Source organism: Vespa crabro, chromosome 11 (assembly GCF_910589235.1).
Source record: "Vespa crabro chromosome 11, iyVesCrab1.2, whole genome shotgun sequence".
Classification (NCBI taxonomy): domain Eukaryota; kingdom Metazoa; phylum Arthropoda; class Insecta; order Hymenoptera; family Vespidae; genus Vespa; species Vespa crabro.
Genome location: NC_060965.1, coordinates 4,126,901 through 4,150,513, shown reverse-complemented (window position 1 = coordinate 4,150,513; position 23,613 = coordinate 4,126,901). Strand labels below are relative to the sequence as shown.

General features: G+C 35.0%; 2 protein-coding genes across 5 annotated transcripts in view; one reads left to right on the top strand and one right to left on the bottom strand.

Moving 5' to 3' along the window:
- Nucleotides 1-97: 97 nt before the first annotated feature.
- LOC124427808 (excitatory amino acid transporter) lies at nt 98-11,534 on the bottom strand. 2 transcript variants are annotated; one of them, XM_046971124.1, is made up of 11 exons: nt 10,411-11,534; nt 7,501-7,626; nt 7,214-7,421; nt 6,596-6,638; nt 6,270-6,523; nt 5,963-6,196; nt 3,260-3,454; nt 3,047-3,181; nt 2,822-2,930; nt 2,626-2,744; nt 98-1,866 (listed from the first exon to the last, which is right to left on the bottom strand). In XM_046971124.1, the coding sequence occupies exons 1-11, from the start codon at nt 10,583-10,585 to the stop codon at nt 1,818-1,820; spliced, it is 1,647 nt and encodes a 548-aa protein (XP_046827080.1). In that variant the 5' UTR covers nt 10,586-11,534; the 3' UTR covers nt 98-1,817. The 2 variants fall into 2 exon arrangements, with proteins under 2 accessions (XP_046827080.1, XP_046827081.1); XM_046971125.1 differs by having other exon boundaries at nt 2,610-2,744; nt 10,411-11,533.
- A 2,935-nt stretch (nt 11,535-14,469) lies between these two features.
- LOC124427960 (gamma-aminobutyric acid type B receptor subunit 2) overlaps nt 14,470-23,613 on the top strand; it is a 49,723-nt gene continuing 40,579 nt past the window's right edge. For 2 of the 3 annotated variants that reach the window (XM_046971448.1, XM_046971446.1), the window contains exon 1: nt 22,566-23,075. The gene's annotated coding sequence lies outside the window, so the exon portion shown is untranslated. Of the gene's footprint in view, nt 14,604-22,565; nt 23,076-23,613 lie in introns of those variants that run through there. The other variant, XM_046971447.1, reaches the window with a different exon arrangement.

Genomic DNA, 23,613 nt, shown 5'->3' with positions numbered 1-23,613 from the left:
CGTGAAAGTTCAAAGTAATATGAACAATTTTTGTTTGAGGAGACTCAATAAGATGCCCTCGAAGCATCTTTTTCGGTTACCTATATTAAAAGTATTCTTATTTTTCCCTCTTTTTATTCCAAGATCAATACTCGCAAGTTACCCCGAAGTAATCGAGGACTGTAAAGGGTCTCGAAAATGATAGAGAACACGTTGTATGATACTCTCGTTAATTTGACAACAATTAACGCGAAACGCGCGATATGACGTTTTATACCTGCATCAGTATTTTATCCTTTTTTTTTTCTCTCGTCGTATATCGATCGATCGATCGACGAGAATCGTAAAAAATCAATCAACGTCTGTCTTTTTATCTTCTTTTTGATTATCATGTCCCTTACTGTCTTCTTTTTTCTTCTTCTTTTCTTTTTTTTTTTTTTTTGGTTTGCTTTTTTTTCTATACAGACATCGATTCATAGCCAATGACGCGAATACTACAGAAAAAAGCTCACTAATCTCTTCGTGAGAAAGAACGTCGTGCTTAACATCTCATAGCACCTTTTATGTTACACGACTAGCATCGCGGATATGTTATTACAACGAACTTTAATATCTTAAGATATCTACTTACAACCCCTAATACGGTGCATTAATCATTATTTTCTCATAAGGAGCGAAGTACATATGTGTTATGCGTATAAATGATTTTAAGGGTTCGATGATGCTAACGTTTAACACGCAGAAAACGCTACTCGTTAAATATTTAAATCTTATATCATTCTCACTACAACACTTTCGGTCTCACTTTCGTCGAACTCGCGATGAAATTTTTATCACTGATACGATTTCGCTCGCGTCATTGACTAAAATCGATCTATCATACGTCGATGAATAATACAAAATACTGCTTCGCATCATCGTATATCATCGCATTCGATGATACACGAATATTGCAGATAACATTTCAAGGAATTAATATATGGATGACGTACGAAGAAAAAGAATACATCAACGACGCGCTTTACTTTCATCGCACCTAATCCGAGGGCGCATCGAAATTAAGGCACCACCATTCGACGATGCGAATGATCACTTGTCAAATGAGACTACTAATATTCACGAGATCGACAAGAATATTCTCGCGCGATTTACGAGCAAAATTGTCGATCGTCTTTATCGTTTTGACTAACGTTTCGTTAAAAAAAAGAAAAAAAAAAAAAAAAACCTAACAAAGAAACAGAGAAACAAAGAAACCAAAAAAAAAAAGAAAAAAAAAGGAATAGACAAAAGAAAACAACACCTTCGTAGCATACGAGCGAGATTTTTCTACGCGCGAATCATCGAACTTCTGCACCTCGGTGCTCCTAGCTAGAAGCGCATTTTTCTGTAAACTTACGTATCTCAAACTTTTTATTGCTACTCTTGTATCGCAAACGCATACGCGTTCCAATACGATATTGACTCCTTTTCTTTTTCGTTTTTCTCAGTTTTTCTGTTTTTTTTTTTTTTCTTTTTTCTTTTTAATCGTCCCGCCTTTATTCTCCTTCTGTGATCGATCGAATCTCAGTCTCAAACTTTGCTCACTTAACTCTCGAAAATGGAGATATCTAAATTCCGTGACGTTTCAAAGTCATCGAGTGTCCTAGCAGAGTGTCTCTATCGACATTTTTGGGATTGAGAAGTTGATAACGTCGTTTAAGTAAAATAAAATAGATAAGAAAGAAGAGAAAAGGCACTGGCGTGCCTAATATTAACCTCGCCATCGTTTTCTTTTCTCATTTCATCGGCATACCTCGTAGGTATACCGTTTTAAATTGTCTTGCGAGATCGGCCATTAGTCAAACGGTCTCCTCCGTTACGCTTCGCGGTATTGGTAGTACGCTGATGCTAAAAAAAAAACAAAAACAAATTGTCAAAATATATAGTAATATCTCATAAAGTATTTCTTGATTACTAGAATTTAACTAATAGCAAAATTATTTCCCGATGAAGAGAGCACATGTCAAAATGCAAATGCAATCAAAATGAATCCGAAAATACTTCAAATGTTTCTACATCGTGTGACTTGTTCTGTAGCGATTTACAACAATTAATGTTAGATTTATGTTATCTGTCAGGTGAAAGAATCAAAAGTCGCATAGTCCGATACTATGTTAGATATTCAACGATCGATCGATTTACGAAAGACAAAATCAATAAAGCAGACTTTCATTTATAACTACGTACAACAAACAATAGTATTTTTTTGTTTCGCGTTACTTTAGCCTGATCATTGAACTATAACGTGTAAACTCGATGTTCTTACATCACCACACGTATCGACTTATCGTGCTGTATGTTCTTAAGCTGGTTGCGCAATGATTTGCATATAAGCACATGGCGAGTCGAGCCAGGCTCGTTTCATGAATCGTTGCAACAACAAGCACGTTGCATTACCATCGACCTATTATTTGTGCAATCTACAATGCAATGACTCTCCAAAAGCAACAAAGTTCATGATAGCATACAGCGTTGATGATTTAGTAAGCGTTTGATTTCAAAATAAAAAATTTGAAATCGATAAGATAAGTAGATTGGATTTGCAAAGCGAATGTCGTTAATGAGCATATAAAGTGATAGCCTAGCCCTACCAACAAGTTAGTTTACTTGGCGATGCCGGCTATCCTCGTGTCGTCTTGCATTTCAACGACGATAGTATCAGGATCGGGTACCCTGTTAGCCGAGATGCATCCATTGGCTAAGGTTGTGGGCAGTACTGTTTCAGACTTAAAGCGATGAGAAATATTGATTAGTAATGATAATTAAATATCCTTAAAGAACATTAACATTAATTCTAATTTACCTGATAAGCTGCTGCGTCCAATGCCATCAGTTCTTTTTTGGACAATTGCTCTACTACAGCAGCTGCATAACAGTCTCCTAACATATTATTGGTCGTCCTTATACGATCTCTATAAATTATATTTTTATATAGGATAAATAATTTTACAGAAGATATCAATGTGATTAGTATAATTATAAAGTATAAGAAAAAAGAAAAAAAATAAAAAAAAAAAAGGAAACTTACACAAACCAGTCAATAGCAAAGAGAAGAGAAACATCATGAACGGGTGCGTCAATGGCACTCAAAACAACTAGTAATAATACTAGAGCTGCACTTGGAACCGAAGCTGAAGAAACGGATGCTGCTGTGGATGTTAAACTGTAAAGAAGAAAAACAGTCTTTGTTCAATGAATTCATTGCAGATTATTGAATAAACATTTTAACTATTGAACTTACATAACCGTGATGATTTCTCCGAAACCCAAAATGATCCCGTTCATCTGTGCGATGAAGATACTTGCCACCGCGACGAAGAGCGCGGTACCGTCCATATTGATGTTGCACCCAATCGGGAGGACGAATCTGGTGACTCTGGGATCGACCCTGAGCTTCTCGGTCATCAGTCGAAAAGTAACGGGGAGTGCAGCAGCCCTGTACAAAGCTATGTTAGAGAAACACCAGGCCAACGTTCTCGTTAGTAATAAAAAAGGATAAATCCGCATGCCCCAGGGTTGCTGCCGATAAGGATCATTCTGGCGTTAAAAAGAGATCTTTTCTATCGATTAAAAAAATTTTCTTCCTTACGATACGATTTTAGAAATGTATAGTATCATCGTATTATTACATATGCATGTATAAAAGTGTATATGAAATGATTTGGCAGTAATAATAGTAATGATAACAATACGGAGAGGTCATTTCATGCTCACGAAACCGAATGATATGCAAAACGAGTCAACTAAGACTCGTTCGTCTAAACTATTTTCGTTTCTAGATGTACGAACGGGAGAAGGATCGAGAGACATCAGAGAATCTATCAAGGACAGCCAGAATGACCGTGACGAAGAACTGAAAATCAAGTGGCATTAATCACGGATTAAAGTCGAAGTGCCCTGCGAACGGTCCTTTCCATATAGCGTTGACTTTAATCAAATCTGCAACAGACAATTGTATGTACCTTCATCTGCGGCCATCAAATACTTACCAAGGGCCACCCTCGGTCACTCTCTATCTCTATCTCTCTCTCTATCTCTCTCTCTCTCTTTCTCTTTTTGTCATTGTCAACCACCTGCAAAAGGTCGCGTGCAGCGCGTGTTCTAATACATCATCATGATATTCATATAGTCTCTGTTCAGATACACTGATAACTCAGTGTTTCACAGTCACAGTGTACGCACAGTTGTGTACGTTCTTTTCTGGAAAAAGTTAATCCACAGAGAAAACAGGTTGAATTAGATATGTATTGTCGATGATTCGACGTTAACGATGATAATAGCGAATGGTTAGGTCCAAGGTGAGGGAGAGAGGATCGAAGGAAAGCTGGAGGTCGACCGCTCTGGTTAAACCACAGATTTCCATCGGAGACGTTTTGTAGTGGCTAAAGGAAATGGATCCATGGAGTGACGTAGAAATGATATTTAAAAATTTTTTCTATATTTTTCGTGCGACTCTAAAGTATTGCAATTTTGATATCTCGATCAAGGAGGGTAACTTCTGAAAGATACTTTGAACAAGACAAGTTTAATTTTAAAGAAAGAAGATTCGATTTAATTGTATTGTTCGAATAAAATAAGAAACTTATAAAAAAGACGTGGACGATTATCATCACGACGAAATATCGGAAGTATTACGTGATACTCGATGATTTTGTTCAAGATCAATAAATGAAATTTTTTTGTACTTTTTATAAAAAGTAGTTCTACGTCAATGACTTAGGATATGGAAAGGTAATTGAACTGGAAAAATGATCGTTGCTTCGCGCGATCCGCACAAATGAATGATCAAGATGTAAAAAAGAATGATCGCACGTGGTCCAGCAGCTCTCGCCAGTCAAGGACGTCCCCGTCAAACCTGGAAGAGCGGGCTCGGCGCAAACAACCAATATTTTTCCAGTTCCTTATTTTAAATCTTACAAAATGCTAATAGTTAACTAAATAACGATGAAGAAATTATCAAACGTGGAGCCCTCCTCGATTTTCGAGAAAGCTTCCACGCCACAAATCAGTCCAGGTAACACGGAGTCAGCCGATTTCCGGTTTGAACGATATGAAAAATTTTCCTGAAGAGTTCCACCATCGTTGAAAAATTGATAAGGATTAGATATAATATATTTTTATGCGCGTTACGTGGAAATCTTTCACTCCGGTAAACTCAAACTTCCGAAAATTGAAATCGATTAATGATTGAAGGAAGTTCGAATCACGGAGTATCAGGTACCGGTAGTAATCCACATCCTAAGTGCCACCCGGAACTGCATACCTCTCTCCCTTTCTCTCTCTCTCTCTCTCTTTCTCACTTTTTCATGGGGCATGACGAGCTCTCCTCGCGAACAACGCGATAACAATAGAGAGATTGTGTAAAATGTCAAGGAAGGATGGGAAAGGAGATTACGGCTAGAATTATACAACGTTTTGTCGACAAAAAAAAATTGATACGTTCCACAAAGGAAACGATTATGCAGGAAGATAAAAGAATATCTTTCAAACGCTGTATAAATCTGTGGGCCAAATTTTGGAACGGATACGGGGACCACGGCCTCGTAAAGCCACTCCACTCGGCTGGCTGAAACACATTGTTTCTATAAAAAATCGATTCAAGTCGTTTCGACACGCCCTTCCGTTTCTCGAAAACGTTCACTGTCTTCACGTCGTCATCGATATATCGTGCGCGTGCAGATTTTGGACGATCACCATCACGCAAGAAAGTCACATGTGATAAATAGAAAAATCAATCGAGAAGACGATGGGAAATTATTTTCAGTGGGAAGAGAAACTGAGATTAGTTTTTTTCTGTTCTCTTAATGATCAGAGGAAACAGAAAAGAAAAGAAAGTGGAGAAACAAGATCGAAATCGACAATGACGATGACGACCGAGGCCCCTTAAGGCAGGCGTGATGGGTTCTCTGAAGGTCGGGCTGGGATTCGAAGGTCGACGACTCACGTTGATGCCATGGCGAAGGCGGTGAGTGTACCCTGGGCGAGGCCGGCGTAGAATCTAAAGGGGTTCTTTCTCACGAAGGCCAGGTAGATCAGCTGCATCACCACCAGCTGATAGAAAAAGACACCGATCACGATCGTGACGATGAACCAAGCTAGCTGCGACATTACCAGCGCCAGATCATTCACACCGAGGACTTTTCCGGCTATTACCGAAGTTATACCTATTGGTGTCATCCTGTGTAATCAAAAGATTATGATTAATCATCAATATTTTTTTTATTCTTTCGTTATCTTTAAGATTTACTCACCACATCACAGTGGAGACCATTCGCATAATGACCTCGAAAACAGCCTTGAAGAAATCTATCACAACCTGACCCTTCTCACCGAGGGTACCTAGGAAAGTACCGAAGACTAGACAAAAGAAGACGATGCCTAAAGTGTTGGTACCACTTCTATATTGGATCACTCTGATCAGGTCTTCTTCACCGACCACTTCTACCGATAAACCATCGGTTTGATTTTGTATCGGTGGCTTTCTCGGTACGTAAACTGTATGTGCCTTTAACATCACATTCATGATTATTATTTTATATTTCTTTTTTTATCGAACAAAGTAAAGAATATCATTTACCTGTTGAAACGCAGCTTGAAAGAGATTGTCAGGAAACATATTCCTAAAAATAAAACATATAAACGATTCAATTAAATGACGTCTCTACACTCGAGTAGCCATACTCTACACTCGAAAGGACACTTTACGTTTCTACACATTTCGGAGACTTTGAACGAAATGTTTAACAAAGCCACCCGTATAAAGAAAGATATCACGGACAAGGAAAAAGTGTACTTCGCGCATGAATAAATCACGCACGATCGATGCACATCTATTTTGGTCTTTGGCCGAGTATAGTTTGGTCTTCGTGATCACAATGAAAATTTTTCGTTTAAAAAGTTCGGTGATCGTGAAACCGACCGACCTTAATCCTTCAGCATGGAAACTACGATAATTCACCTTTGTGCTTTTCGCGCGAGTGCTGTCTTACGAGTAAAATCTTCCACTATTGCGCTTCCATTCTCACGCGATAAACTATGAATCGATTTGATTCGTTTGAAAATAAACAAGCTTATTAAATAATATAAGAGAAATAAAGAATTTGTTAAGAATGGAAATAATAAATATTGGCTCGACGAATTTAATTCGGAATATATATGAAAATGTCAAGAGGATAAAAGTAGAACTGTTCATTACCTTCCTAAATCCAGAAGGCTGTCCAAGATGTTGACGGCTCTGGCATGAGTCGGTGGTATAATCGATTCTCTGATTCCTGGATTTCCAGGGTGAATAACGAGAACAAGGATAACTCCTATTACGGCATTGAGAAAGGATGTGAGTATGAAATAGACGAGAGTTCGTACGGCTATCATCCCATTCATCCTAGCATTCAAACTTGCTGAACCTTTGAAGTAAAACGAACGAACGTTATTAAAAAGAATTAAATGTATTATTTTTTCGTTATATTTCTAAATTAAACTCACCTGATATGAGACTAGCAATTACCAAAGGTAGAATCATTAATTTCAGTATTCGCATAAAAAGTTCTCCAGGATAGCTAATCAGCATTACAGCGTCATCGCCAAGGCCCAATGGTCGCAAACCAAATCCTTTAATTATACAAGATCGTTTGTAATAAAATATACGAAGGAAAAAGTAAAATGAAAGAAATTATCTACTCTTTTAGATTGAAGTAGCTATTGAGATAATTATTTTTCTAATTGAATAAAGTTTTCTTGAAGTAAGATGTTACTGGATAATTTGCTAGGAAATGTTGGCGTTTCATCGTATTTAAGGAAGAGTTAATAAGGCGTTCCGACTTAGAAGCTCGAGAAAAGCATTTTGTAAGTTTCTCTTCCAAGAAAATTCTTTAAATAATCTTTCAACTGGACAAGGAGAGGATTACCGAAAACATAGGTGGATGTTTACGTGCGGCAAAATATAACTCAATATGAAGACGCAAACTGCCCTTGAACCTTCCAAGGGGTCATATAAAGAGCAAAGTGCTTGAAAGATACGAGTTTAGTAAGATCGAGTTTCGGTAGGAAGTTAATTAGATGAGACTTTTGAAGGAAACCTCTCATCGATGATTGACACCTTTTAACGGGATAATGTGACCACTGCAAGAGTTTTACGTAACGAATGGTAATTTCAAACTGGGTCGTCTATAACGCACAAGTACACACGTAATCAATTCCATCCCCGTTGGAAAAATATTCTTTTTATTTCGAGTAAAATCAATGAGTATTTCTTATTATGTTGTCGTTGGCAAAATTCCCAATCGAACTTGCGATTATGGCTCGAACATCGTAGATATGAAAATTCATGAGGAGAAGCCTTGAAGATACGGGGAAGCGTTTCTATGCATAAACGTTTTTAACGGGCCACATGCGTGATTTATTTGAGTATATTTTTTACTTACTATTTATCATTTCCATGATAACGGTACAAATTTTCCAAATATTTTACAATAATGAATGAATTCTCGAAAAATCTATGAAAAATTAAATTTTATTTTATTTAAATTTATATACTATATATTTTGAATTTCCAAAAAAATTTATATAAAAAATTAAATACTACTTTTTAATTTTTTCAAACGTTTATGATAAGTCGATACGTGCTTAATACATTTCTTCTCTTCTCTCTTTATTCGTTAAATTAATTAAATGTTATTGGATAATAGTGCGAAAGAGTATAATCGAACGATAACTCGTGTTCATTCTCTTTACAGATGAAATAATGCAAGAAAAACACGTACATTATCAATATTATTGAATTCTCACACTTTCTTCGTTCCCCGTGTAAAATCTATATCGTTGACGTGGAAAAATAAAACATAATTCTCATAGACTAAGCTTTATCGATCGACGCAAATACCGTCCTGCAATACTCTTTGCATAATTATCTTTGTAAAATAGTATCTCTTCTACACAAGTCCACGAGATTATAGTTAGCTTTGATTTCTAACTTAATTAAATATTTATGATAACGTAGCGATCAATGTAATGTCATCGGCTATTGAATTATCAACGAAGGCATCGTAAGCTTTCGATCATACTTCATTCATGGTCGTGAATAACAAGAAAAAAAAAAGTGTCCTAGATAATCCAAAACTGATGCCATTAACGAAGATTACTTAGTGATATTATTTTGCTCGTCGCATTATATAGTTATAAACGTTTGAAATATACTGTCAATGAAATTGCATTGAAGATACAAAGAACATTAAAGTAAGAGTCCACGTGATAAATCGTTTTCACGATATGCCAAGAGCAGCTATATGCCAAGGGAACCAAGGCCAACGGAAATATAGAGGACAATGTACATATGATCAATCATGAAGAAAAAAAAAAAAAAAAAAAAAAAGGTGTTTCACTATGGACAATAACGATAAGTATCTGTTGTTTACTTCAACAATAACGAACTCGATCGAATGTAAAGAAAACGTACGAATGTTAGTGATAAAATAGTTTGTTATTTGGTTAAAGTTTTAGACGTCTTTTAACAATAATAATAAAAGTATTCGTCGAAATAACTTCATCAAATTATTTTATCAAATGATTTATAGTTTTGAAATAATACTTGAAAACTTATTTGCTTTTACGATATATTATTCTTTGTAAAGGAAGAATAGAAAAGCGATGTGAAAATTTGAAAGGACAATAACTTTAATGTATATGTACCCAACCCGATATTCTCTTCTCGTTCTATAGACAAGCAATTACTTATCGACCATGCATTCGCATATATGCACTTGGTTCGTGTGTTACTTCGACATCCGTAGAATCCATTGATTATCGAGAGTACACGTGTGACACGATGTGACAGAAATACGAATGATGATTATTTATTAATGCGTATTTTTGATCACATATGATAACATTTTTTCTACTTCTAACAACTTAAAAAATACTATTAACTAATATTTTAAACGATTATTCAGCGAACAAAACTAATTACATAAATATCGGAAAATCATTAATTCGAGCAGAGCGTTAAATATCGAATATAAAATTGAATTTTGAGAATAGATATAACGCGTAGTATGATAACTGAGGAGAAGAAATTATCCATTATATTAGCTTCGATGATAAATTATTAATCCACGCTTTATCCTGTAAAGTGAAAGCCGTTTGACCCATCCCTACCCGAAGTTTATAAATAAACAAATGCGGTTACCGAGAAACGAGAGGGTAAAATTGCCTTGTTCTTAATATCAATAAAGGCTATCGTAAAAGAAATCAATCAATCTTAACGCATTTTATTCAAAGCAAAAAAATTTCTACTTAAAGCATGAATACCATATGTACGTTCTTAATGTATGATCAATAATTTATCGATCGGAAATAATTGAAATTAAAACCTGTAACGTTTTTATAGGAATTACCTACCAAGGATCACACCAAGAAGTACACCGGACAGAGTGATCATAAGCAAGAGATTTTCCCGCATCCACTTCCTAGTGTCGGCGGTCACCTTGCGGGGACCCTGAGAGGCCGAGACGTCCTGCCCGTCCATCTTGGCGAACAGGTACTCCGAGAAGCGCGCCGAGGACTTCTCCTCCATCTCACTTGGCCGCCAACAAGAAGCGGCGTAGGAAGCGGTGGTAACGTTTGCGGAGGAGGCAACCGATCCGCTCGTCGATCCTTCGATCGATTCTGCCGTGCTCCCTTCTCGCGATCTCTCGCGGCTAACGGCGGGGCCCCGGCAGCACCACGACAACGACGGGTTGCCGTTTTGGGAGTGTTGAGATAAATCCCTGCGGAACGAGCAATCGCGAGCGCCTACCAGACGTCCCAACAGCCTGCCGGCCTTCTCGTTGCCTATTAACACGATCGTGGTACTCGGTAGATATTCGAACGTTTCGAGAAATCAACGAGTCTTGTTTCCCTCCTTTATGGGATTCTTATTACGAAAGAAGAGAACTTTGTCCTCTCCGAAAAGAGAGAAAGAAATTTTTACACAACCGATTGTTCTTGATTTAATCGCAGAAGGAACTTTGATAAATGTTATTTTTTTTTTTTTTTTTTTTTTTTGTTTTGTTTTCTATCTCTTCGTGAAACAAGTAGTAGTCTTGAAGTGATCTCTTCACGTTTGAAGCTTCACGATAGGATCGGAAGAATTGCCACTGTTGCACAGGGTCAGTTACCTTCGAGATACCTGCTCAACACCCTACCAACGATATCACCCTTCCTCCCCTCTCTCGTATTCACAGAACGACGATTCAGAAGGTGGTTCCGCCTTTCTTCCTTCCTTCCTTCCTTCGTTTTTTCTTTCTTTCTTTCCTATATTCCTTTATTCGTTTCACGTTACTTAGCTTCCTCCTTTTCTTCTTTCACTGAGAATTATTTAGATTTTTGGCACGAGGTCGATCCTCGTTTATGACCTTCGACTGAAATGGACCCTCCTGATGACGACGATGCTGACGTAGTAACGTTGTTGATCTTGCACTAGCTTCGATGTGATTCTCGCAAAGGATGAGCCCCGACTGGGCCGGTTACCGGCGGACATTGCCGTATTGATTTCCGTGACGACCCCTTCTGTCTTCTCTCACCCTCTTTCCATCCTTCTCTTATTCGCAACCGTGAGCTCTGACGAGCAGGCGCATGTGCGAACTCAGACCGCCTAACTCGGTCGCGACAGAAACGAGGATACGTGCCGATGCTGATACCTTTTGCTTGCTCGATCGCACGAGAGACGAAAGTGAGATGCTAGAAATGGAATGAGAGAAAGCTTTGGGACAAAGGAAACGAAGGGAAGGGATTTTGCCGAAGGGCAGAAAAGCTTTTCATCGTTCGAACGCGTTATTATTGTTTAAAGCCCTATGCGTCTGTCGAGAGAGAAAGACATTCGGAAATCTTTTCTTTCTTTATAGAAAGAAACGATACATTTTTCTAATTGTTCCTCTCAAAGTCATTGAGAATCAAGCCGATGGGAATAATTTCATGAATATATACACTCGTTATTCCAGTTTCAACTTTGTCTTTACTCGAGATGTTATGTAATATTTGCTATGGATTATGACCCACTTTTTAATCGTCAAGGTTTCTTAAGAATCAAGCACAAGCTATCCTATGCCAATTCATGCATGATTAGATGGTATTTCGGTGCAATGAAAAACTTTCGAAAGATAATATTAACTTTTGCAAAGTTTCGTGATAGACCAGATTACATTGGGTTTCCTTATAAAAAGATTTTAATTTCATCTTGGGAAAATAAAGTTCTGATTGTGACTCAAATATTTTGCCGGAAGAGGATAAATTAATTTTTATTTAAATAACTTATGAAAACCTGAAAGGTAAAAGGGCTTTAAGTACTGTCTAACCAACATAAAGTATTTTATCAATCGAGTTCGTCTGATCAAACACGGGTAATATCTCTTATCAAAGAATTTTATTTTTCGGCAAACAGATCGATAGACTAACGCGGGGTATTTTCACGAGACAGCAAAAGATGGAGGCACTATGCTCCTATTTTCATGAAACATATAATTAACATTATTTTTAATTACTCGAGCTAATTTAGGTTAAAATTGCCAAAATTTGCATGTATATATTTATATTAAAAAAAAAAAAAAAGTATCTTTTTGAAAGATATCAAAAAGTATCTTTTTGAAAGATATCAAAAAGTATCTTTTTGAAAGATATCAAAAAGTATCTTTTTGAAGACAATTCAAACGTTTACAATGTAACAGAATTAAGAATATCGTAAAGATTTTTGAATCCCATAATTTTAAACTTGTTACGGATCTCGTTTGTTCGAAGATCATGAAAAAATTGTTTGTCTATTGCTTTCTTGTAACTATCAAAGAAATTTGTAATAAACTTTGAAAAAATGAACAATGTATTAACTTTTTTGTTTTTATTGAGCTAATGCAAATATGTATAAATTTAGTTATTCATTAATGCTCAACGGTTAAAACAAAATTTAACTAATTCCATCTAAGAACGTCCAAGTCTCTTGACTAACGTAGCACTTGTGCTCGTTTGTTCTCCTCTGGGGGATAGTACCTTATCGAGATGACCTTACTCGAAGCTTTCTCACTCTAACGAACGAAAAACATCCAAATCAGGATGAAAATCATAACAAGTAAAAAGAATCTTACGTTCGCATGACAAACGTACCATGAAATATCAGAATTAGATAATCAAATGATGAAAAATAAATAGCTTATTTCGTAAACTGTTCCTTCTAATCGTTCTAATCCTAACTTCGTTGTTGAATTATATAGACGGCCTAGAGTCTGTTGCCTTGCTAACAAAGTCAAGTCTCATACAGCTCGTAAATAATCCGGAAGCGTGAGCTCACCGTCAAACGTCGTTTCTATGCTTGCTCACCTATTTATCGTACTTCCCTTTCCATGTATAAGAGTTCAACCCAACGTGTCTCGCATCCTTTCGTTCCTAGATGTAAATGTCCTTCTACGTCATCCTTATCTTCGTTTAAAACGAAGACGAACATTTTTCTCATGCCAATTCAAGGAATAGTATTCGAATAGTCGTGCGAATAGCCGTACCGAAGGATCTCATTACGATCAAGCGTCGACGTACCAAGAAATGAGAAGGAATGAGTCGATTCAATTTGTACCGGTCGAAAGTGAGATAGAAAAGAAGAAGACGGGATTTGCGCGTAGGTAGATGAAGCTCGAGTGGAGTTACTTCGGAGTAAATCAAGGTCGAGAGGGAAATACGAAGGATTACCGTGGCGTCAGAGAGAACGTAGATCCGATTCCCTTGGGTGGTTTGATTTCGTTCTCTCTGTATTCCGTACTTTTATATGATTCTTAAAAAAAGAAAAAAAAAAAAAAAAAAAAAAATAAAAAAGAAAAAAAAACAGAAAGGGGGACAAGATGTGCAATCATAAGGAAAAAATCAACGAGATTTTCCACGCTCTATTACGATTATTTTGAAGAGAATCATGTTTTTTTTCTAAAATTTTGTTATATTCGACAGAATTGTGAAAAAAAAAAAATTATTATTATCTTAATTGTGAAGCAAATGACAAAATAGGGAAGAGTCTAGGACAATGGACGAATGAAAAACGTGAACTGAAAGAAGAAGAAGAAGAAGGAGAAGAGAATAAGAAGAAGAGGGAAAAGAAGAAGGAATGAAACGGGGAAAGTTAAAGAAGAAGAAAAGAAAGAAGAGAAAGAGGAAGCATAAGGCGAGGCTTGCTAAGCAGATTTAACGACGGTGGTGTCGCTCGGCGGTCGGTGAGTCGCCTCAAGCTTGAATAGAACTTGGAACCGCGAAGACAAGGGCCATTATACTGGCACGTAAAGCCACGTCAGCTAAAGCCTCGAGTGTTCCTTCTTCCTTTGCATCTTCAACAGGCTTCTCTCCCTCATTTCTGACGTCACGCGGACTAGTACAGTAGTACCAGTCAACCATTTCGTCTCCTTCCCTTTCGACCTTTTTTTTTTCTTTTTTCTTTTTCTTTCGTACTTTTCCCTTTGGTTCTTCGATGTTCGAAATTGTATCGCGAAAGAAATACACGTGTGAATACCTAAATGTTTTCCATCTGTTCTTTATACTGTTCTACAATCTCTATTTCGCTTCATTAACATCCTAAAGAACCTTCAAAGGTATGTTCGAATCGTATTCACTTTTTCCTTTCTTCTTTCGGTAAAGTTTTTTACTGGGTCAGGAGGATGATTTCGTTCGGAAGTAAAGTATGTTACTTATTCTCGAGTATGTTACTTTGAAATTTGTCTACTTTTCGAAACAAAGGATATAACGACAATTCTTTAGCTTTTCATTTTTCCACAAATGTTGGAAATATTGAAAATAACTTTTACAAAGTATTATGCATACGTAATACATAAAATATTATATAATGTATTATGCAATATATATACATATTTTATGATAATTTCAAATTGCCGAGCATAGATCTTTACGGAACACTAATTTCTTATTTGTCCCAGTTTTATTCTATCTTCAACCAAATGTAATTGTCACGTCGCTATTGAAGACATTATATTTGAGGTATCCTTGAAAATCTTTTCGAGACAATCGTCAAAAGAAATTTAAAGGAATCTAAAATGTTTCCGTTATTTCTACTCATTTCATGATATCAAAGGAAACCTCAAACGTTTACAATGAATTCTCGGTTATCTTTAAGGCTAATGGTTTTAACAGTACAACCTCTTCCTTTCAAAACCATTTCATCTAAAGCGTTTTCTGTTTAATGAAAAAGTGATATCAAACTTAAGATAGGTTTTCATTTTTTATTTTTTAACAACCATTAAGAATGTTCATAAATGAACGAACAAGAATATTCTCTTGTTTCCTTATATACTATGTGGTACGAGTTATGTTAATGTCTTTACCAAGTTTCTCATTTGCTTGTGTGAATAGATTTTCCTAGACATATTGTGAACATAATCTGTGTTAATCTCACACCATGCGTTGCTTCTAAATATATTATCTTCCCAAGAATCTAAGAAACAACAACGTTTCACTACGTTAGATGTAGGACGGAATAATATAAAAAAAACGTCCTTGTCACGTTGGAATATGTATTTTAAAATAAAATGTAATGATAAATCGGACGAAATTTTTCTCGTGGGATATTTTCCGCAAAATAACAGTTTCATTCTTCGTGAAAGGTTTATCACGATGACGTTGCAAAAATATCAGTCATTCGGCAAAAGTTTTTCTCTAGGATTTATAGAAAATATTCTTTAAAAATATCACGTTTTAAAGAAAGTTTTCCATTAATCATAGATCAAGGATAGATTGATATCGTTCAAACGAAATATTTATAATGAAAATAATAATATTAATTGATTTCTATGTTTACTTATGTCCATGACAATACTATTTGCAATAATATCTTGGGTATTACTATAAATAGTAGTAATATCCAAGGTTTAGTTAATACAAATAAACAAAATGCGTACGTGTATTTTGAAAATACCAAAAACAATTTTTGTATTCTTTCAACTATACGAAGTTATCCTCAGATAAATACATTTTCCTTTCTCTCTCTCTCTCTCTTTCTCTCTCTCTCTCTCTCTTTCTCTCTCTCCAGATGACGGCTTCTTATTCTGAATTCCAACGACATTGCCGGAAGCATGTCGTCGTTGTAACAATACCATTTCCACGTTATGCACTTGCATGGTTTAGACGACAAAAGGGGGTAGCTTGATTGTGTATTATATCAGTGGTATGAATCCTAGAAACTTCCTTCGTTTCTAAAACTAGCAATAACAAATCGTTGTAAAAGACGATAAAAAGAAAAGAGGAAACTATTCATGCAAATTGTCTTCATTTCTAAAACAATTTCGAAATATTCCGAATTCGCCTTTAAGTTTAATACAATCGAAAACTACAAATTGGCTTTGAATCAAACGTAGAAATAGCACAAACAAATCGTTTAATAAACTATCGTCTGGTGAACTTATCATCCGGTAAAGAGAAATACAGAAAAGAATCTCAAAGTTCGTCAGATAAACTGCTCTCTCGTGAGACGAGATAGAGAGAGAGAGAAAGAGAGAGAGAGAGAGAGAGAGAGAGAGAGAGAGAGAGAGAGAGAAAGAAGGGAAAAGAAGAAGAAGCTTCCATTCAACGATCATATCTCGACTACAACGAGTGCATTTTATCCTCCTATTTTTTACCTTTTCTCTTACGGGACATTGGTTATCTATGGAAATTCAGATTAATGGTCCTAAGGGAAAAGGAAATGAGAGATCGAGATGAGATTATATGGTTTGTGCCAAGAGAAAACCTGTTTCTAACTCTAACATAAATTAATACATTCCATGAATGATTGAATTTTGTTGCGTTCAAATTTTGCCGCTTACGAACCATCACGTTCAGTTAGCTTTGTTCATAGATAACTGCTTGTTTAGAACGAACAGTAGTTTCGCGGATAACTTGCATCTCTCGAATTCTCTTTGTACATATGTACGTGCCAGCCGCACATTAAGCACCGAAACTGTTTCAATTACTCATAACATTAGTTTCTCTGGATTCGTTATCGTGCGACCTTTAATACGTGATTTTAAATAAACAAGTACTTTTCTCATTGGAGATAGAAAAATCTTTTGCGTAAATTTCATTGTTAGTTATTGGAGGAGAATGAACAAAGCTTAGATACCGGAAAAAGGGTGTCCATGTGTAAGTGTGAATATGTGTGTGGATACAAGCTCGTGAGTGAAAGGGTGTTCAGGATATTGGTTCTCTCGCAATAGTCTCTGCTTTTCCAAGCAACGGAAAATTGTCTGACGCGACTTTAATATGGCGTTACATCGTCTCAACAAAAAAATCGTATTTTTATCGGAGATCAAAAGATGATCGATCGTTGACAAACTATCGAAAATTACGTATACGAGATATTACAAAAGAAAATGAAACAGAAAGTACAAACATTGTTCATGAATGATGAGCATGACATATAATGCATAAGAGAAAGTTCATTTTATTGAACATAATGTAGTTATAAATTATATCGTATTTTTGGGTATTAATTATATCAGGTGTATTATTTTTATAAAAAGAAATGCAAGCATAAGAGATAAATTAATTTGATTTATCGAGTTCTCTCTCTCTCTCTCTCTCTCTCTCTCTCTCTCACTCTCTTTTGGCTTTTAGTTACAAGACGCGTTACAAAAGGTATCCTTATTAAATTCGGAACAAATCGTTGGACGTTTCACGAAAGAAACACCTGAGCCCTTCGAAATACTTCTTGTGATCTATTTCGCAACGTCCGACCCAATACCGCAAATAAGTTTGTAGGATGGAATTGCCCTCGGACTGGGAAATCAAATTTTCACTGGACGAACGCGCGAGCGTTAGACAGAAAGAAAAAGAAAAAAGAAAAAGAAAGGTTACAGGGTTAAGAAGGGACGGAAGAGAACTAATCGAGCTCCGGACATTTCGTTTTCGTCCTCCGTTTCTGACGTAACGATGTTTCATCCAAGAAATAATATTTTAGCAGCCTCTTTTACTAGCCATCTCCGTAAAGATTTACAAAATGGATATTGTTAGTAAACGACAAGATAACTTTATACTCGTAAATCTTTTCTAAGATTTAGCATAATCGATGCTCTTTCCATTCTTGTTTTCTTTTTTAAGGCTCGAAATACTTCTTGAACTATCGTCGAACCGATTAAAGATATTGAAATTCTAAGTGTAAAATAACTGTATAAGTTGAAATCGCGAAGAAAGTTAGAAAGTTTGAAAATATATTTTACCTTTAAGTAAAAAACAAAGCCACGAAGATTACAGTGCGAACTACGTTTTTCTCTTTGGCTAAGGATCAAGTAAGACCCTTGCGAACATAAATCGTTAGGATCTAGACCAGGCATAAATCGCAATGATTTATATTGCAAGAGTTAACTATCACACAACCTTTCCACTCACTGCTAGATTAATCAGTTAACCTTTCCTTCCCTTTCCGTTTCTTTTTTTTTTCTCTCTATTCTCGGTAATACTCCTAAGAATGAACTACAAACAAATATGTATCCATGCATTAGAGAATTAATCTACAAACGTTGTAAGTTAACGCTCTAATTCTTACGAACATTTTAATCGGTGATATTTTAAATCTACCAAATTTCTTATTTCTGGTTAACCAATGAGAATATATTTGCACTTAAATCTCTACTCGAAAATATATATTATACATATATATATATATATATATATATATATATATATATATATATATATATAGATATCTTATTCCTAGTCAACTTTTCTCATTTACTACTGAAGATCTCGAGTCTGACACGATCTCAAAATACGCGATACGATTCGAAACGGTCGGCAATTAAGGTATTTCATCGTCTTATTACACTTAGTACGAAAGACGATAAGAGATCGATAAAGATTCAAGTTCTAAAAGCGAATGAAGAAATTTAACTCATTGATTCTATTTCTCATGATTTTAATGGGAACTATTACGTAGATGGATTCCCCGCGAAGGATTCCAAATCTTCGGACTATAATGTGCAACTGGGAATTAGGCAATGCTAACTTCAAAGCACATATTCGTGAATTTAAATTAATCTAACAAATAATTTAACTTTGAGCTATGAATTTGTTTAACCTATTCTAAACTTAACCAATACATCTTTGAAACTATTAACTTGCCATTTTTTCATTTCAATTATATCGTTCAAGCATGAAACAGTCAATTACATAGAAAATCAGAATTTCTTAAAACGAAAAACAATTAAAACAATATCATTTAATTCTGAAAAAAAATAAAAATACTATCATATTCTTGTAATCATTTCAAAATATAGATAATTTTATTTCGATCGACGTCATGCCATACTTATTTGAACTAACGTCGAATGATTCGTAAGATACATGAAGCATGAGGAACAAATTTGAAGAAAAGTTAGTCGCTCAATAATATAATTAACAAGTTCCTTAAAGTTATGGGGACGCGAAACTCGTTACCTTGTCTTCAACGATCGTACAACAACAGACATGTTCGGTAAGCCCAACTCCTAGAGTTCATCGTTGTCACCGCACAAAGACCACCCTCCTGTTGTTCCACCATTCCACCTCCTCTCTCATTCTCTTTCTCGTTGTCGCCGTTGTCCCGTCGGTGGTCTATGGATGGTCCAAGTAATCGGTTTACGTTAGCCGCGAAACGAGGATGTTAACTCGATCAGGACCGAATAATGTCGACCGGATGGATACACAGTCAAACGACTAACGTAAAGATATAAATCGATCCTCCACGTTTTCTTTATTCGATTTATACTTCTTATCCTCTTCTCATAATCTCTCTCTCTCTCTCTCTTTCTCTCTCTCTCTCTCTCTCTCTCTCTCTCTCTCTCTTTCCATTTTTCTCTCTTTCTTTCCGTTTCGTCGTAAAATCGTAAAAACGAAATTGATTTATGACTCGGTCGAAAATCCCATTAAAGCGACGAGGAATGGAAAACGTAATGTGAAATAAACTCAATCGGTTCGGCAGTAATTTTATTCTTGCATTTTCTTTTTCGTTTATCAACAAATTTAAGTGAGCGAATACTTTCGGTAGTCTAATCGAATATATTTTTCTCTTCTTTTTGGTTTTCCTTTTTTTTTTTTCTTTTTTCATTCAAATTACTGAAAGTCGGAAGATTCTTCTACGAAAGGATTCCATCGAAAATTCGATTTCGTCTAAGGACGACGATCGATTGATACGTTTGTTGTGCTTAACGAAATTATATCCCTCGACGTTGCTGATGAAAGAGTCCTTCGAAAATTAGACTTTCCTTCCATCAAAACTCGATATTACCTACAACGTCCAATAAGCTTATTTCCTAAATGTTGTCGAACTTTTTTAAGATTGTTATTGGAAATTTATCATTCAATCTATTGCTAGCGTTCGCCAGACAAATCGTTTGATAATTGATATTTTATCTTACGCCGAGAACCATAATTTTTATTCTTAGAAATGCGAAACTTCACAATGAGTTTAAATGTGAATGAGAAATAAATATGATGAAAGAAGAAAACATCGAAATGAACGAACGAATTAGCTTTTCCCTTTACGGGATACTTTTTTATGCTTTCATTAACTTCTCCAATTAGCAAATTCTTATCAAGCCAAAATACCTCTGTGAATCAACCGATTAAGCCCTGCTTTGACTTTGTAAGTACGAAACACAATTTCTGTGCCCAAAGATTACAAACAAGGGATAATTTTTTACGAATGTAAAGAATAGAAATCTACATGATAAAGAAAGAAGAAATCAAAGAAAGGCATTTCGTTCGTCGATTTAATTAGATATGATTGCCGTAGAAAATCTCAAAAGGAATTTTTATCGTAAATATGCGAGGTATTTTTATCGTAAATATGCGAAACATTTTTATTGACGTTAATCCCAAAACCGCATCGACGATACGATGGTGATTTTTATCGAACTACGGCGTAATCTATTCTTTGTAAGTATAGACCAGATGGAGGATCCAAAAAAATACGATAAACAAGAACTTCGGCTTAGCTATCATTTATAACCGTTGGAAAAATGTTGAATAAATTTTTATATCCATATTTTTTTATCTATCGGTTATTTGAAAAAAACTTTCCTTCATGGATGTTCCAATTCTTTTTATAAACCGTTCGATCGTGGATTACGATTAAGGCTATTCATCACCTTTTGCAACTAGCATATATGAATTCAATAGATATTAACAAAATATGAACTAAAGAGAAATAAAGGAAAAAAAAATTGTTCTCCATTATGTGGCAATTAGATTGGTATATAAATCTGATTATTATATTGTTTATTTTAATAATTATAATTAGAATAATACATTATAATTAGAATCATCCAGTAGGATTCCCTGTGAAATAATTTAAGAATACTACTATATCTAATGTCATTACCCATCAAAGTAAAATTAATAATGTAAAATAAAAGTACTTCCAAGTTAAGTTAAAAATAGAGATATATGATTTTGGAAAAGCATTGAAATATTTAGCCATTCGCTCGGTAGTACTTGCATCCCATAAGATTTCGATATATTGCAAGTACTATCGACCCAGATCTCATCATGTGGAGGTTGCTGCATCTGAAGCTGCGATAACAGTAACTCTAATCTAAAATCCATATTCGCGAGATAATATATTATTGTTTAATTATTAATTTATTGTACTTCATGTAGATTTTATATCATTTAAATAATTATAATATTACCGAAATTGTGAATTTTTTTATTTTTGTCGTTTGAAAAAGAGAATATTTCGATATTTATTCGTTGGAATTCAAAGGAAAAATGTTTGGATAACTAATACCGATGTCATGCACGTTTTGATGATAAGATGATGGACAGCCTTAAAAGATAAATCGATTATTTAACAAACATCTTTATAATTAAAAGGACAATTGAAATGACAGTTTCTCTCATAACTCAATCGTACTCTTTTCGCGAAAATCGATATTCATCGTGTTGAAAGAAATTAATGTCGGACGCCAGCTGGCCAGTAAAATCTCCGACGAAGAAACTTGTAGATTATTAAAAGGGAAACATGATAAAAAATTATCAACAAATAGATTTCAACCTCAAAACTCTACTTAAGTTAGTTTAACTCATTAAACGATATACCGTTGCAACCCTAATGAAATAACTTTCGACACTGTCTTTGCTTTTTATTTTTTAAGCAGCGATAAAGTTTGTTATTACTTGAAACAATAAATGAACTAATTAAAAGTGGGTATTATTTAAAAGTTGATATTATTTCTTGATCGAAACATCAATATATCTTATTTGAAATTCTATTAAAAAGAACGATCATTTTAAATGATTACTCGGAACATCGTCTTGATCGTTAATGGAAGTTTCCATATTTATGAGTTCTCTAATCCATTCAGCTGATCTATAAGATTTAAAAAAATAAAAGAAATGTTTGAAAGTTAGAAAGATGTAATCGGAATAAGAGAAATATTTTTTGAATGCTCTTTCTGTTATTATTTAAAAAATAAGGAAAGGTCTAGGAAATCCGAGGAAAAGAGGGAAGCGTCTGCGCATTGCTAAGAAGGTTCTGTCGTGAAAACTCTCTCTGGTGGCAGAGAGAGAGCTCTCGTCGAGTTTGACCGAACGACAGTGTGCGGACCGCCAGCACGCGACGCGGTTGTTTTCGTATAATGAACGTCGCTTTTTTCAGCAATTTCTTTTTTTTTTTTCGAATAATCATACTGGATAAAAGAAATTATTAAAAAATCTAACGAAAAATTCAAATAATATACGATAAGCTTTTCGTACGATTGTTTGAGTTTTTGAAGAACGCGATGTTTAAATATCTTTCGCTTATATAAATAATTTTTAAACGATTTAAGTGAACATTAAGCTCCTCGTTGTTTTATTTCTAACAAAAGGTACGAGATCATATGAAAATCGTATGTGTAATAGTGTGTGACATTCGTTCGATTGGACATGACAAGCTTGAAAATAATTCTAAAGCGTAATTTCGTGCGTAAATACGTAGAAAATTAAAATTTTTGACACATCCTATATATTCGTGTGAAATATCCGATTGAAATTGTTTCAACGATAGAAATGCTGAAAATGAAGCGGAAATATAATATATATATCAGGAGAATACGGTACGTTGATTTATATACTTTCAATTTGTTGAAAATTATAAAATGTAAAAATAAACTTATAATTATAAATCTAGATTAAAAGACATTCTTATGCCAATTTTTAAACAAATTAATTTCATACTCGCGATATTCTCGTTTCTCAAAGTAATAATGTAATTAATTTAAAAATGTAGACATATATATAAAAAGGCTCGTTATACTAGCGACGAATTTTCCCAAAGGTCTCTGACAAATCTAAAAACAATTTAAAATACATCGAGGAGAGAACTCCACGGTTGGAAAACTTTATGATCGAATTTCCGACGAGTTCAACAAAAGAATTTTCAGTGAGGCTTCTTAAAAAAAAAAAATACAATGCCGAGATATGTCTTCCCCAAGCATATATTAATTTAACATATCACTATGTAAATTAATTTAGTATTCTCGCATAAAGCATGTAAAACATTTTCAGAAAAATGATTCATATTTTATACATTTATTATCATCACGCACAAATAGAATGAAAATTGATGAAAGCTTTCGATTTCATCGCAACTGC